This window comes from Embiotoca jacksoni, unplaced genomic scaffold, assembly GCF_022577435.1.
Source record: "Embiotoca jacksoni isolate LCO1_2020_lvr unplaced genomic scaffold, fEmbJac1.0.p SCAF_12, whole genome shotgun sequence".
Taxonomy (NCBI): domain Eukaryota; kingdom Metazoa; phylum Chordata; class Actinopteri; family Embiotocidae; genus Embiotoca; species Embiotoca jacksoni.
In genome coordinates, this window is record NW_027185252.1 from 18,222,739 (window position 1) to 18,238,569 (window position 15,831).

At 40.9% G+C, this 15,831-nt stretch overlaps 1 protein-coding gene across 1 annotated transcript in view; it reads left to right on the forward strand.

The window, feature by feature from the left end:
• The window catches only part of LOC138195637 (cilia- and flagella-associated protein 46), a 55,783-nt gene that overhangs the window by 12,812 nt on the left and 27,140 nt on the right, over positions 1 to 15,831 (forward strand). Inside the window, exons 17-30 of the mRNA XM_069145253.1 lie at positions 1,566 to 1,678; positions 3,141 to 3,353; positions 4,720 to 4,921; positions 7,686 to 7,838; positions 10,320 to 10,430; positions 11,233 to 11,414; positions 11,761 to 11,892; positions 12,028 to 12,190; positions 13,520 to 13,592; positions 13,705 to 13,840; positions 13,947 to 14,130; positions 14,570 to 14,723; positions 15,362 to 15,585; positions 15,690 to 15,812. Coding sequence (XP_069001354.1) covers positions 1,566 to 1,678; positions 3,141 to 3,353; positions 4,720 to 4,921; positions 7,686 to 7,838; positions 10,320 to 10,430; positions 11,233 to 11,414; positions 11,761 to 11,892; positions 12,028 to 12,190; positions 13,520 to 13,592; positions 13,705 to 13,840; positions 13,947 to 14,130; positions 14,570 to 14,723; positions 15,362 to 15,585; positions 15,690 to 15,812 — 2,163 coding nt within the window. The remainder of the gene's footprint in view (positions 1 to 1,565; positions 1,679 to 3,140; positions 3,354 to 4,719; positions 4,922 to 7,685; positions 7,839 to 10,319; positions 10,431 to 11,232; positions 11,415 to 11,760; positions 11,893 to 12,027; positions 12,191 to 13,519; positions 13,593 to 13,704; positions 13,841 to 13,946; positions 14,131 to 14,569; positions 14,724 to 15,361; positions 15,586 to 15,689; positions 15,813 to 15,831) is intronic.

Genomic DNA, 15,831 nt, shown 5'->3' on the forward strand with positions numbered 1-15,831 from the left:
TTTGCAGGGCCATTATATGTTAAGGCTAGTGGTCAGTCTAAGAAGGCATACATTGCGCTTTTCACTTGCGCTGTCACCAGAGCAGTGCATTTAGAGTTGGTTTCTGATCAGACTACAGAAAACTTTCTGTTGGCCTTAAAGAGGCAAGGAGGACTGTAATGTTTATTCAGACAATGCCAAAATGTTCAAAAGAGCAGACCAGGATCTAAAGGAACTATGGAAGTCATTCAGAGGATCAGAGCTCAGAGTTTTTCACTGACAAGGAGATCACCTCGAAGTTTATTGCAGAGCGAGCTGCTTGGTGGGGCGGCTTCTGGCAAACACTTGTGAGATCTGTGAAAACCTGCTTAAAGAGGGTCCTGGGGAAGGCCCCACTGAACTTTGAGAAGCTGACAACCATGCTCACAGAGATAGAGGCTGTGTTGAACTCCAGGCCGCTTTCCTATGTACACGAGGATGCATCAGAGCCACAACCACTCACACTCTCTCATTTCTTGGTTGGGAAAAGACTAACTTCTCTACCGCCAAAGACTATGCTGCCACCGTCTCAGGCAACTAACGTGAGCAGAGAGGACACGGGCCGGAGATGGAGGTACCGGCAGAAACTCTTAACCAGCTTTTGGAACCGCTGGAGAAAGGACTACCTGATGGACTTGAAATCAGCTCACAAGCGTGAGACACCCACTGTGCTGAAGGTGGGAGATGTCATCCTGATTGGAGAGGACAACACGAGGCAGAACTGGAAGATGGGCAGGATAAATATACGAGGAACAACTGATGTCGGGTGCAAGAGCGCGTTCTGTTCACTGTTCCAGTTTGTAATACTGCAGTTCAGACAGAAAAGTGTTCCGTTCAAACGAGACGTGTCTTGGTCCTCACTAGAAGCTCCACTTCACAACAACTAGGTTTTTATTTAAAGCTAATTCAGGATTCAGATGTTTTTGTTGTGAGGCATTTATGTTCCAAAACACTTTTAGGAGAAGTTGGGTCATAGGAGAATTATTTTATTTTTAATTTTTTTTGTTTTTAATCGGCATGCATTTTGGGAGTTTTAACAAGTATTGTTATGCTTGTGTTACTGTGTAATCTCACTTCCCATCAAGCCTGCAGCTCTAAGTCTTTATTAAGTCTATAGAGATGTTAATTTGACAGTCCTTTGAAGATAATAAAGAAAACTATCCGAAGCAGCGACATGACCTCACCAAAACTGACACACGATGAAACCCCTCCTCCTGTATCTCTCTCTTTGTTCTGCGACACAGGGAGATATTTTTGGGGATAATTTGGGCTATAATTCATTATTTTAAGCAGTACAGTCCTCTCAATGTGAATATGTTCCTCTTGTCTTACCTGAGTTGTCCGCCACTGAAGTAAAAATGCTCGCCAACCTTTTCGTCTTTCTTTGATCTGTATTGCTGGGCTTCAGCGCCTCTGGAGAAGCTGTCGTTCCCAGAGCGGGAGGTCTTCTCTTCTCCTTTTATTATAAAGTTGTCAAGTCGAAACAACTTCATAATATTATTGTTTGAGGTTTTAGGAGTGACTGTGTGTTATTCTGTCTTGCTCAGGCCACCATTCAAAAGCTGCTAACAGAGGGGGTTCGGCTGAACAGCCCCGCTGTCCCTCCACAGGACAGAAGTATTTCCGTGTCTGACGAGGATCCCCACTGGGTTATTTACAGGTGAAAACACAATCTGCACACACACATGCTGGCATCGTAAAACTAAAATGTTTTGTATTTGTGCGCTGTATGTTTCTCTTTATGATTTGCATATAATATGTAATACATTTGCTACGAAATGCTTTTACGTTGTACATGATCAGAACAACTGAATATTCCCGGTTTCTCTTTTATTTATAATATTAATATGACAACAGCTGTTCATAGCCTGGTATTGTTGTACAGTTAAATAGAACTGTGTGTGTATGTACCTCAGTGACAGGCACTAATGGGGTGAATTAAAGTGGATACATTTGCATAACTCTTCAGAAAAGATAAGCAGGGGCAGGAATCACACAATCTCTCGAACTGCAAACCTTTTAACCAAACAAGGTTTTGTTTCCTTATCTCTCAAAGCAGAACTACACACAACATCTGAAACCATTTCCACACCAATTACATAGAACACAACAAGGCTTCAGACATTAGCTGTGATGTGTTTAAAGACCTCGATGTTGTGGATGTACGCCACAGAGGATCACATTCGACTGGACTGTGCTGTTTCCCCACCTCCTCATGCCTCATACAGTAGGCTCAGAGTCAGGGTTGTTATCTTGTTTATTTATTGTGAGATTGAAAAATGAACACTGCACCCAGGAGGAGTCTAGCCTGGTATTACCACACCCAAATTCACAGCATGAGTGGATACGGTCATCATGCATCATTGGGGATTGTTTGTAGTCGTTGCATCTTCATGTATGTTGTGCGCCTCTGCACCACCACCACCATTGCTGGAACTACTTTTAAAAACAAACCCTTGGCCTCAGTGTCATCAGCCACGCCGACTAGTTGCTGATTGGTCCACCCTTCAGTGGAAGAGCAAACCATCAAGCAAGCACGGTTTCCAGAATACAATCACAGCAAAGACTGAATCTGTTAGCAATAGCTCGGCAGAGCCGGGCCATGTAGAATCTGTACCAAAATATCATGTATGCTTTTCCAAATAGGGCTTTATATCTTCTTTCTCCCTAGACTGCAGCCATGGTTGTATTAGAACAATCAAGGGTCTTAACAGTTTATTGTCTTTATTGACATGCCCTGATACATGACATGCAGCAGTGGAACCACTGCACTAAAATGCTTTACCTTTATCTTCTGGCATATTGTAACATGAGAGCTGAGAGTTATTACTGTGCATCCAAGTACCTCACAATGTAATGTATTTGACATTGTCATAGGTTCCACTCCTATTTCTTCATCATGCATATAAACCTGGTCGAAAAGAGTCCCATGTTTATTCATCAAATTAAACTTAATGTAGGTTAAATAACAAACTTTTTTTTTTTTTTTTAACTCCTTTAGTTCAATTATTCACCAGAAACAGAACCATTTAGTCACCATCCTACCTTTCTCTCTCACACACAAACATTACTTCTCTATCATTTTTCCCACTCTCTCCTGTATCTCTGTATCTCTCACCCAGAGGTTGGATCCAGGCTTTGTCTGCCTACGCCACCACCAACTTGTTGCGGGCAGGGGAGCTCGGAGCAGAGATCATGGAGCCGTGGGTGGTAGCAAATGCAGCCATTTACCTGTGGAACTATAATAGCTACTCGCTTGCTGCTGAGGAATACCAACGGCTTCTTCCCACTTTCCAGAGTCTGGTGGAGATGCTCCAAAACATGGAGTACATTGGGTAAGCCGGGTCACTAATACACTCTTACTGCTCTGTTCTATTACAGTATACACTATACTTTTTAGAGAGAAGAGTTTGGGTGTTTGGCCTGGAGTTCTTGGAAAAGTTGTTTATGCCTCTGTGCTGGCAACAGCTGTGGCTGGAGGCATTATGTTTTAAGGTCGTCAACATCATAGCTCAGGAACGCTTTCAGAAAATGTCTTCAAATTTGACGCAGACGGTCACTTGAACTCAATAATTAACTCTATATATTTTGGTGGTCAAATTTCACTGTGACGTCACAAGACATGTTTGTGGCCATGAGTCAATAATTATCACACTAATTACGATGAAATTTCACAAAAATATGTAATGAGATCAAATGATTAAGTGATGACATTTATATCCAAAAGGTTTCCAAAACCCATTACTGGCCAGTATTTCATGGTGTAACTCAGGAAAAGAAGGGAAAACCGTGATCAGATTTTACATTCAGTTGTTTTTGAATATTCAAACTCTGCTGATTGTATAGATCGTTTGGTATGTTGGGTTGAAGATCTGCGTGAAACATCTTTGTTTTAGAATTTGTAGTTTCTTAGCAGAAACATCATTATTTCAAACATTGTCTCCTGTCACGGCTGGAACTATGTATTTATCAGAATCAGCTGTTTTGGCCAAATCCCTAAAGTCCACTCTACATGTATTATAAGAGACTGGACACACTGATCCACTGTTAAAAAAAAAAAGAACCAAGCTGATCCTCCAACAATGAACTAAAGACACATTTTGTGCAGTTGCTGTTGATGTGAACTTTCATCATTCATAAGTATATTATTCACAAAATCTCAGCATTTGAGAAACATGAAACAGCTGTTTTTAGACTGATGACTGCACATATTTTAAATTATTCAGTGTTTTTTGAAAGAGTTTCATCAGCCTTGCTGTCATTTGATCTTTTCTTAGTGGACTGATGTGTGTACAAAGTCCTTCAAATCAAGTGAAACTTTAAAATCATGATTTCATCATTTTCCAGCTGATAAGAGCAGTATGTGCTCTTGTTCTCATTAAATAATTTTGGCCACAGTTAAAGTTGACTGTGAGAATAAGAAACAGTTTAAACCCTGCTCTTATTTTTTGCTTTAGAGAGAAGCACTGAACGCTCATGAAAACAGACCGACGTGTCCTTGGGCACAGCAATAATTGTGTGAATTTAGGGATGCAGTGGCGTCATATGACAACGTAGCCAAGGAAACATCCAAATCTGTGGTAACGGTTTGTAACTTCAGGAAGCGCTACGACAAAGATGTTTGGCCTTCAAGCCCAACTATCAGTTCTTATTATCCCAAATAACATCAGTTTGGAACATTCTCTGTGTTGTATCTGTCAGGAACCGAACTCTGTTTGTGCTTCTGTGTGACACTGTGGCCCGAGGGTTGATCCAGCCTCTGTCTGGACCAGACAGCATAGAGCCGGCTGTGGCAGGAGACAAGAGCAAAACCAGAGCTGAGAAAGGAACGGAGAAGCCTGCCAGTGTCCATGGAGCTTCCCTAAGCGCTGCTGCGCTGCAGGATGTCCGCAAGGCATTAGGGGTACGTCACTGTGTGTATGTGGGAGTGAGTTTGTGGAATGGGAACCTTTGGGTGTCTAAATGTTTTGATAAATGTGCTTAATAAGTGTCCCTACCAAACAATGTTAAACATTATTATAGCACAGGGGTCTCCAAACCGTAGTTTGCAAACTACCAGTAGCCCGCGACCCGGTTCTGAGTAGATCGCTTAAGGTTCGGACAATATGCGGTGTTTCCTACACGTAGACTTACTTTATTACTTTTATTTACCTGTCCGAGAAAACGATGACCTCAACGCCATCGATTAACGAGCGGACAATCTCGTTCCCTTCGCCTGTGCCTGCTTCGCACCGTGTCAGTGCAGCGGAGGTTTAGCTCCGCCCACAGTGAGACACACAGAGATCAGAGAACAGAAACGCTGACCTGCGATGCGCCTGCAAAACAAATGAGAGCCTCTCGCACTTAGCTGGAAAGATACGGGTGCTCATAAGTTAGGTAAACACCATAAATACAATAGTATCTGTCACTGAGTTCAAAGTAACACAGTAGGAAACCGAACGACACCACTTTTCAAAATAGAAGCCCTCCAGTTTCACGCAGGATCCAACCATATAGTAGGTTTTGTCCTCGACATGCGTTTCTCTCCGGAGGTGCAGGAGGTCCCAATCGAAGGAGAAACACTGGATTTCCAAAGTTAAATCCTATATCGGAAAGATTTATTTGACACTTTTCAAACCAGTTCGGCCACACACGAGTTGCGTGCACTGCAGCAGGCATTCAGGAAGATCTGTGTAATTGTAGATACAGAATATATTAATATCTGATTCAATACATTTTTGGAAACATTCTATGTCACAAATAATGTGCATTAAACCTCAACACATCAGTACACATTTACTTAAAAATGCCCCCGTTTTCCTATCCATTTATGTTCAAACTTCTTACATCTATTAATTTCCAAAGCAATTTAGTTCATAAAGATACTCACATAAAGAAAAAAAAGTATATAACTGGAGACTTATGTAAAGAAAAACTGTCTTAAGGGGAAATAATGATTAAAACAGATTTTGCTCAATACTTTCTGGACAAGATTAGAAATATTCATGAAATAATCATGAGGTCATCAGTGTGTCTCCTGGGTTGATTAGAGAAGTTAGAAAATGTTCCTTTGAGTTTAGAAACATCCAATTATGATGTAACACGTAATCTTGACAACTCCAACAAGCAGGACCTACGTCTTTGATGCATTACAAATAATCAGGACATGTTTTGTTGTAAATCTATCAAGTTTTTGGACGTATTTTGTGGGAGCACACCTGATTGGTCCTCTGTCCGTTCCCTCTCAGACTGATTGAGGTGTTTTGAGCTTCCTTTTTACAGTTCCTGATCGTTCCACTGTGAAAATAATGTCTGAAATCCCAACACTGAAAGCTTAAGAACTGATTGGAATCTCTGTAAAGAATTGAGAGGAGTGTGTATAATCTCTGAATGCAGTTTGCCGAATCTTTGCAAGACGTGTTCAGAAACTCAAATTTTAATCTTTTGTGCAGATATTACAAGGTGAACATCAAATATGAAACCATTCTCAACTTTTTTTTTTTTTTAAGTTTTAGATTTTCAAATCAAAATTTACAATTTCCAAACCTCACTTTTTTTTTTAAAACCACCACAGTTTGCTTTTAACTTGTCAGAACTCATTTTTATTGTCAATTGATGTCACGATGACCCAAGAGGTGAAGGGTTAGGGTTCATACCAGATACCCTGAGCTGACTCTCAGCTGACTGGACCGCTGCAAGTCCTTTCCCTCCTCTCTTTCCCCACATATCCTGTCGAATTCTACTGCCGCTATCATTTAAAGGAGAAAAATAACCAAATTGTATTTAAGACATATAAGGCCTTTCAGGAAGCATCGGCTCTTCCTCAATAGTATATCATGACTCGTTGAAGCATCACAGCACTCCTGGGGGACACTTTTCTTAGTTTTTCCAGGGCTTCCTTTGACTCTTCCAACAATGCATGTACACACATGCATACACACTCACATGTAGCTCGCATGACTCGGCTTCTTTGTGCTATTGAAGTCTGATCTCTCTGTTCTCTTTGCTGCCAATTAAACCCTGTTTCCTTTCTCCTTTTCTGTTCAAAGGATCCACCTTGAATATCGGCTCTAACTTCAGATGAAAGGCACATTATCAGTGAATTATTAACTGAATTTCAACCTGTCTGTTTCCTTTTTGAAGGAAATATCAAAAATGATCCTTTGGTATACATTTTTTATTAATAGTCTACAGTATAGCAGGAGGTCAGATACAGTGTCTGACTTCAACAAAGTCATCCTGAATTCTGTCTGTGGAGTCTACAGCTGTCTTGCCCTCGACCCCCCACCAGCCTGACAAAGTGAAGGATGTCTTAAACTCTTATGGATTTGTTTTTCAGAATGTATAGAAATTGTCATACATTTTGATCCAAACAAGTTTTTAATTTGTATTCGTCTTCTGAAAGTAGTTATATAACTAATTAGATATTATGGCTCGAAAAGGAGTATGTTTGAGATGCTGATTTTGATCGGGCAACATAACTTGGAATACTTGTGCACTAAGATTACTGCTTCCTTCTGCTCCATGCGCATCACTGTGCTGCACTCCATCTGGACAGGAACCGTCTTGGAACTTATTGATCGCCCCTCGTATGTTCTACTTATTGAGCTTCTTACACTGCTGAGACTGTACCGAGCTGTAGCTGATCGAGTCTTAAGTTCATAATTGTTTTCTATTCTTCCTCCTAGCTGTGTGAGCACGCCCTTTACATATCCAATGGCCACAACCCAGGAGAGGCCGTCCCCATCGCAGCAAGGAAACACGTGTTGGTCACATGGGTGCAAATCAAAAGGCTTTTGCAACAGCAAATTGGCACAAAGTTGGACGTGTTCAAAGATGAGGTACCATTCATGAAAATATGCTTTTGTAGTCTGTTAATCCACATTAGGGCCTAATTATTGATCAAATATTCTGTTGTAATCCACGAATGACTGAAGTTCTTAGTAACTACTTGTTAGTTTCAAAATACTGGCTTGCTAGATCAAGTTTGACCCTTAAAACTGATGAAACATCTTCTTATTTTAGAGGATTTATAGAGTTAAGAATGGGTAGGATGTGACAGATGATTGGTAATTTACGTTGTGTTGTGTTTTTTTTTAATTGAATGTAACTTTAAATCCTCAAGATCTCCATCGTTATAAAGATTTTAAGATCAGATATGTCAACAGTTTTTCATATAACTTCTTTAACGCTGCACTTTCATCCGAGTTGTAGAGCTATTTTGTCATTTTAGAAAATCATCTTTTCCATTTTGAAATCACGCATGAATTCACATAAGGCCCAGTTGTCCCAGTTTTCCACCAGCTCTTAAACACAGCATGTATAAGCAGATGTGTGGAACTGCAGAGCGTGAAAAGAGTCTCAAAATTCCTCATGCAAATGTAACCCGGTCGGTGTGTGTCAGCCGATCCACGCGCACACATTTAACAAACAATCTGTAAACAAATACAAAAGAATGCCACAAATAGGTTAAGCATTTTTATACGCAGGAAGATTTGATTTTCAAAAGTAAAAGTTATCAGATCTATAAAGTTGAAGTCTGTACATATTATATTAATAGTTATTCAGGATGTGATGTGTGCATTTGTGTTTGTATGTGAATTGGAACACACTCTTTAAAACAATTACACACAAATAGTTGTACACGTTTGTGAATCTTATCATTTGTAGATCATGTGAAACACATTGGTGAGTCCAATTTCTCTCCATTAAAGATCTGCTCACACATACAGTACGTTTTGTTAGATAGAAATGCAGAGACTGGTGTGACTCCACCTTCTTTAAACATGCAAACTTGTCTGGTCCGCTCTCCCAACACGCCACCACCTAATTAACAAATAATTAACAAAAGACTCAGTGACACAAATACCAAAACTGTGGATCCATTTTCCAAACATTAAATGCAGGGTGTTTTTTGTGGTTAAACCTCATTATACAGGCAACAACATTTGAAACTAATGTCTAAAAGGAAAATACTGTAATAAAAATAACTCCTTAGTCAAGTTGTCTGCGTGAGAAATGAGCCACTGGCTTGCAAGTTTGATTTTCCCAACTTGAATTCACACATTTCTACAACTGCTTCCTGTATTCCCATTTTATACCGCTACATGTACATATTCTACAGCGAATGAGCTGACACCACAGAAAGAAGTTCCTCCTGAGATGGAAAGTTCATTCTTGAACTTCATTTATTTCAACTTCACGTCTCCTCATTGGTAACAAGACTAGACTCACAAGATAATGTGAGGAGAAGACTCTCAGGTGAACTCTGAACACGGTGCCTGTAAAAACTTTAATGTTCTTACAAACCATCAAGAGTTGAGTGAAGAGAAACGAGATTATTAAAAGTTAGGTGAATGCTTTGGAAGCTGTGATCATTGTATCACTGCAGACAAACTCTTCCAAACTCAACAAACCCTCAAGTACTGCATTTTGTTCTGATGTAACAACAATGACTAAGAAGTAGAGTAAAGCTATTTTCATAACTTCCTGTACAATTACTTTGGTTTTCACTTGAAGGGGCCGTCATGCTCAGTTTATATCTATATTTAGATAAACGCCGCTAATTGGAAAGCTTTTTATTACACAACAAAATATGCAAAATGTGAGGGGAGGGAGGGGGAGAGCAGGATTCTAGCTGAGACAAGTGTATGGCTCAGTGTCATAACATAATCGTGTCACATTCATAATGTATCCTGTATTATGGCATAATCACAGCTCCTCTATAATGTGCTTATGATACTGTAGGTTTATGATGGCAGACATTTTTATGAATGCACGTTGTAGGTGTTACTTCCGCCATATGCAAATTTGCAGCATTGCCTCGGCTGGTTTGTGATCATCTCCGGATGTCACATTTCCTGATTGTACCAATAGGACAAAAATGTGGGGCACTTGACAGTAAACGGGTGGTTTTGATTAGTCACCGTAATCCTACAGCCATTTGCTAGCCAATAATTTCCTGCCCTACATTAGTCCCTTCAGCCTGATGGGCGTTGAGTCACGGTTAAATGAGGTGTGTTTCCTGCAATGCAAATTAAGAAATGCGGTGCTAATATAAATGGACTTCATCTCTAATTGCAATCAATGAATCATGAATCGACTCATTTTCCACACAGTGGGGAATCATACATTATCAACAAGGCCATATCTGCGGTATTTGGGACATTAAGTGTGACAATCACCACGTATAATTTATAAGCGGTAAAACATGTACATGCCCTTTATATAATGAAACTTCAGGGACTGGTGTATCTTCAGCTGAGGACTGCACTGAAGTGCTCGGTGTGCTTTCTTTTCTTTTTTTCGTCCCCATTTTGCAGTGCGGGAACGAGGAAGTGGCTGAGATGACGCGCGTGCTGGTCGGAGTGGAGATGCTCCAGTGCAATAGGAACCCGAGGCATATGGAGTTCTCTGTTCCCAGTCTCTCCACCGTACGTACTTTACTCATCGTGTTTTCTGACAGTAGCTGTTGCCCAGATGGCAACAACAGATGCCGGGATAACCCCCGTAGCCTGTCTACATCTCATCATGTTTCAGTACATTCAAAAATACTGTGTAGTTGCCTTGATCGTTGTGCTTTGGTCAGATTATGGTTATAAGAGAAAGATTGGCTGTGTATTTTGTTTTTATTTGGCCCTTTTTCCACCCCGATGTATAATGTAAACCCTCCTTCTTCCGTTTGTCCTCTCTTTTCACTTCCCTCCTTTTGCTCATGCTTATTCACGCCTTCCTCTCTGACATTATTTGCTTATTCTCTTTTCTTTTGCGTCGTATCTGCTCCTCCCCCTTTTCCCATCATGCCTTGCCCCCTGCTTCTCCTCTTCTTTCCTTATTTTTTTCCTTTCAACTCCTCTCATTCCGTGGCCTCATCCTTCTACATCTTACTCTATCCTTTACATGTTTACTCGCACGTTTCCTCCATCCCCTCCACGCCTGCAATTTTACTCCTTTCTGCCTCTGTCTCTCTCCTTGCCAATCCAATTCCTCATTTATGTCCTTTGATTTTCATAACCTCTCTGTTCCATCACCTTCTTTGTCTTTCACCCCTTTTCTCCAATTTTGTGCTTGCATTACTTCCCTGCTTCGATTTCATTCCCTCCCCTGTCTCACCCACCCTTTCTCACATCTTTTCTTGCTCTCCCTCCTCCCTTTTATTTCCCACCACCCCTCCTCTCCTCCTGTCCTATTCCCTCTCCACCTCTTCCCTTTCCTCTTTTCTCTCCTCACCTAAAGCTGTTGAGCATGGCGGCTGAATGCAGCTGGTCCGATGCTGTGGTGGAGCTGCAGGTGTGGTGCCAGCTGGCTGCCTTCTGCCACCATGTCAAGGACCACAGCTTGGTTTTGAACTGTACCAAGAGCGCTCTGCAGCTGGAAGAAGCAGCAACAAAGAGTCTCAACACCACGTCCTCTGTTTTGTAAGTGTAGCTGGCTGATTAGAATACAGTAAAACAATGAGTGTCTAAGAAACACCTGGGTACATGTGTTTCTTTTTTCTGATTCTAAATAATGGGAATGTGAGTGCTTTGTCATGTAAAGCACGACAGGTATTCATAGTGGTTGAGAAGTTCTGAGCTGTGTGAGGTGACATCTTGTGCATACTCAAGAGTATTGCAGTTGACTTGAATGAACAAGCATTGCTTTGCATTTTTGCTTGAAGTTGCAAAGTTTTAAGAAAGCTGCTCTTGTCTGTGAGTTTTACAGTTTGGTTGGTTGATTGAATTGACTTTGATTGATGGCTAATACATTTCCTCATTTCTGTAGGTATGGCCCCGCAGAAGTGAGGGAGATGCTAAGCAGTGCAGCCTGTTTGAGAGGTCTGAGCTTAGTGCATGAGTCCAGCGGAGATCTAGATGCTTACAGAGAGGCTTTGAGGGTGCTTCTGTCCAGTGTCAGGTACTGTTTACAATAAACTGATGTATTGATTAATGCCTTGGGCTGCAACAAATTTGTTTTTCTCTGTCGTAATCTCTCTCTGAGGTTTTTAATTCTCTTACCTTACACCAGACTGCTTCCTTCTCTTGTACGTAGCTTTGCCGAGAAGGCTTGCGCTCCAGCATTGTGTATCACGACTGCCAGGCATTACTGGAATGCTTGTCTACCTCTGACACAGAGCCCTGCGGAAAGATGGCAGCTCCAAGAGCACCTGGAGAAGATCCTTAATGCCCTGATTCATACCACCAAACATGAAAATGTATGAGTCGCCACTTTATAGCCACATTTATTCTCACACTTTCATCCATATAAATTCTCACAGTTTTCAGAGCTGGGGTAGATTTTTCTTATACACACTCAGTTCCTCACAAGATTTTCATAACTTGTGCACAAGTCTCAGTGGGACTGGTTATATCCTGGTGAAGTTATTGTGAAATAGTGATGTGGCAAAAAATACACAACCACACTTACAAAATGACCCTGAACATAAATCATAAAAGAAAAAAAGAAAAATAGTTAGACAACTGTAAAATAAAATAAAGTGTTATCGTTGAAATTAAATATTTTAATGCATATATATCTAATTTAAATATCTAAAACCATTCTCAGTTAACTTATCAGGAACTTAGTCTCCACTCTTTTAGACTCAATTTGTTTATCACACACACAAGTACCACCCTGGATTTCTGTGTTATTTAACAACTTGGCATTATAATTGGTGCAGCTTAACACTTAAGTTGAAGCAAATAAAACAGCAGTGACAATGACAACCACAGAAACACAGAGTCTGCAGCCCCTTTCCACCCCCAGCCTCAGACAAGTCTTTCCTAAAACTTCTCATTTTCAGTTATGTCAAGTGCTGACAGGACAAAAGTTCGGCCCAAAAAGTATGAACAACAAAAAAAACACCAGGTGAGCAAAACAAGAATTGAATGACAGCCAGAACCGACCTTCCTTTTTTTTGGCTGCTATCCAACCGAGTAAAATAGGCGTCAGAGTTCTTCAAATCGCATAGTTATCTTTAATTAATGGCAAAAATTGATGAAAAATCTTCATTGATGTGCTACAGGGGAGAACTTGTGGGTGTGCTTAATTATGCGAGAACATCTCCCCAGCTCTGCCTGTGGACAGTAAACCAGCCAGGGGGATAAACAGTCCTTCAGCTGCTCGAAAACTTAAAATCTATAATTAAAGGCCGCTTATGTTAAGAATTCCGAATGATGTTTATCTGCGGTGTTCTTTCTTACTCTAAACTGTTCTAAAGTAGTGCTACAAATGTGATAAGTCATTAAAAAATTCTGTACCATACAGTGGGGCCTTGTCTTACAACAGAGTTTATGTTATTTTTTTCTGAACGGTATTCCCGTGTGAGAACATCATAAACGATGTCTTGCGTGTGTGAACCCAGTAATGTTTTTAGCCGATGGGTGTGGAAGGTGATTTACATATCATAGGGATGGTAATTCAAAGGGCACGTTCTGATATTTATCTTGTATCTTAAGCTTTCTATCTGACCAACTATCTCGCACTTCTACCAACACTCTCATGTCAGAGTTTGAGTATTAATCATTTTCCTCTCCTATTACAGAAACAGGGTAAAGCGATAGGATTGCTGACCTTGACAGCACTGCCTCCTGGGAGTTCTAAACATGGAGCAACAAGTAAGTGCTAAGAAGACCCTGAAATGGTTCAACTTTGAAATATTTTCTGCTGCAGAAGAGCTTCGATATTCAAACTAAATATGTGTTTCTGTGTCTGTGCTTCTTTGAGCAGGTGAGGAGGACCTAACCCTGAGAGTAGAAATTTACAGTTTGTTGCTCCACATCCACGTTGACAAAGCTGACTTTAAAGGTGCTCTGCAGATGCTGGATAAAGCTATGAGAGACATGCCTTTCACCAAACACCGGCTGTGAGTAAAATAACAAAATAACTCAGTAAGGACTGGCAGAAGGAGATGAGAAGGACTGAAACGATACACATCCAAACAGGCATTTTGTTTTACTTTTGCTTACCAGCCCTCTGCTCAAATATCGGTTACTGGTGAAAGCTCGCCTGGGAGAAAGCATCGAGCTGGACATGGAGAACTTACAAGATGAAGGAGAGCAGTGCTGTTCATCGATGTGGCACCGTATGGCACTCTGTGCTGGCACCATCACCCAACAGCTAACCTTCTATCAGAAAGCCGTCACCTCTCTCATGGTAATACTTCTGGTCTGCCACTGTTTTAGCAAAAGCTAATACACCCTTAAATTCATACAGATTGATGATTTTGAATTTTTTTTTTCATTAGAACGTTGTAATCGTTAAGTTTATTGTTTCATTTTCCTTTTGCCCTGAGGAAAGGCAGTATTTCTAGCAAAGGCTCTAGCACCATCATGTGGAGCCAGTATGTCATTACAACTGTGTATCCAAGTCCTGGAACAGACGATAGAGTGACATGAGGGTGTAGTAACACGCGTTAACCCTCCTCTCAGTTGATACAAGGTTAATTCCAGGGTAAGATATAGACTAACATCTGTCAGACCATCCAGAGGAGTAACTGGACCCTTAGTGGAACCACAGGATGTAATCTTTTCTGTCAAGTATGAAGCAAAGGTAAAATTGTTGATTGAATGTCGTATTTTGTATCTGTTAACAGAGCACAGAGACTCAGTGGCAGAAGGTCGGCATTCTGCTTAAATTGGGAGAGTGGCTGTATGATCACAACTTCCCCAAAGCACATGCCCAGCACCAGGTTCAGTGGGCCATCGACATCCTTCTACACTCTGAACCTGGTCAGGCAGAAGGAGCAGGTAGGACTCACTGACTCATCTTGTTCTTTGTATCATGACTCGACTGTGGATCATAAAATATGCAGGGAAAGGTAACAGACTTGGAGAATTCCCTTCGAGGTATGAATGTGGGAATGAGATGCAGATATCTCAGGAGTACTTTGCCACATGAGTTCAGTTTGCATGTGCCTTTATACTTTCATTTTAGGAAATACCCGATGTTTTATACTGTGTCAGTTAAACTAACATCTTATCTGTTTGGTCCAGAAAGCAGCTTTTTGAAAGTTGCATCAGTATTAGAATTCAGTATTTGTACTTTTGTTTCATGTGTAACCCTTTGTAAACAATAAATCAAGCAAATATCGTTCTTGGGAAAATAAACTGACCGTACATGGGTGCAGATTTCTCAACATCCCAAGTGGATACCCACTGAGAATACAACTGCACTATTCACTGCTATAAGAAGTCTGTTTAGTCCCCTTATATGAGCCCATTAACTATGAGTGAAAAACTGAGCACTTCAACGAAACCGCTGTCTTGTTTGCAAGTATTAAAAGTAACGTCAATTTCTTTTTCCAGTACAGATTATTGTATTGTATTATTCTTTCCTGTTAAAATCTTTGTCGCAATGAATTTTTAATGCAGATTTTTCCTTTTAGAAGATGAATCCATAAAGAGAGATTTGAGCTCAGAGAAATGTGAGCCCGTGGTTGGAGTCCAAGGCTTTTTATTCAAACAGCATTTGTCCAGTCTAAAGGAGGTGCGTTGCCTCGACCTCTTGATACAAGCACACACTCTGCTCGCTGTCGTGGCAAACAAGACGTCACCTGAGCACCAGCTCCACCTGCTCAGAGCCTATACTTTTGTAGTCCACCTGTGGCAGGTACTGCATCTTCACCATTTCTACTCCACTTTGGGAGCAGCTTCAAATGCAAAATGATGGTGGAGTGTGCAATATGCATGCATGTGTATCATATTTCACTACAGGTTTCTATGGCGGTAGCTTGTGAGATTTCCAGTGAGATGACGAAGAACCAGCTGCTGCAGCCTCCTCCTTCTGCTGAATCCAAGAAAGGCAAAAACAAGGGACAAGGCAAAAAAGTGAAAGCTGTAAGTCAGCATTAGGTCT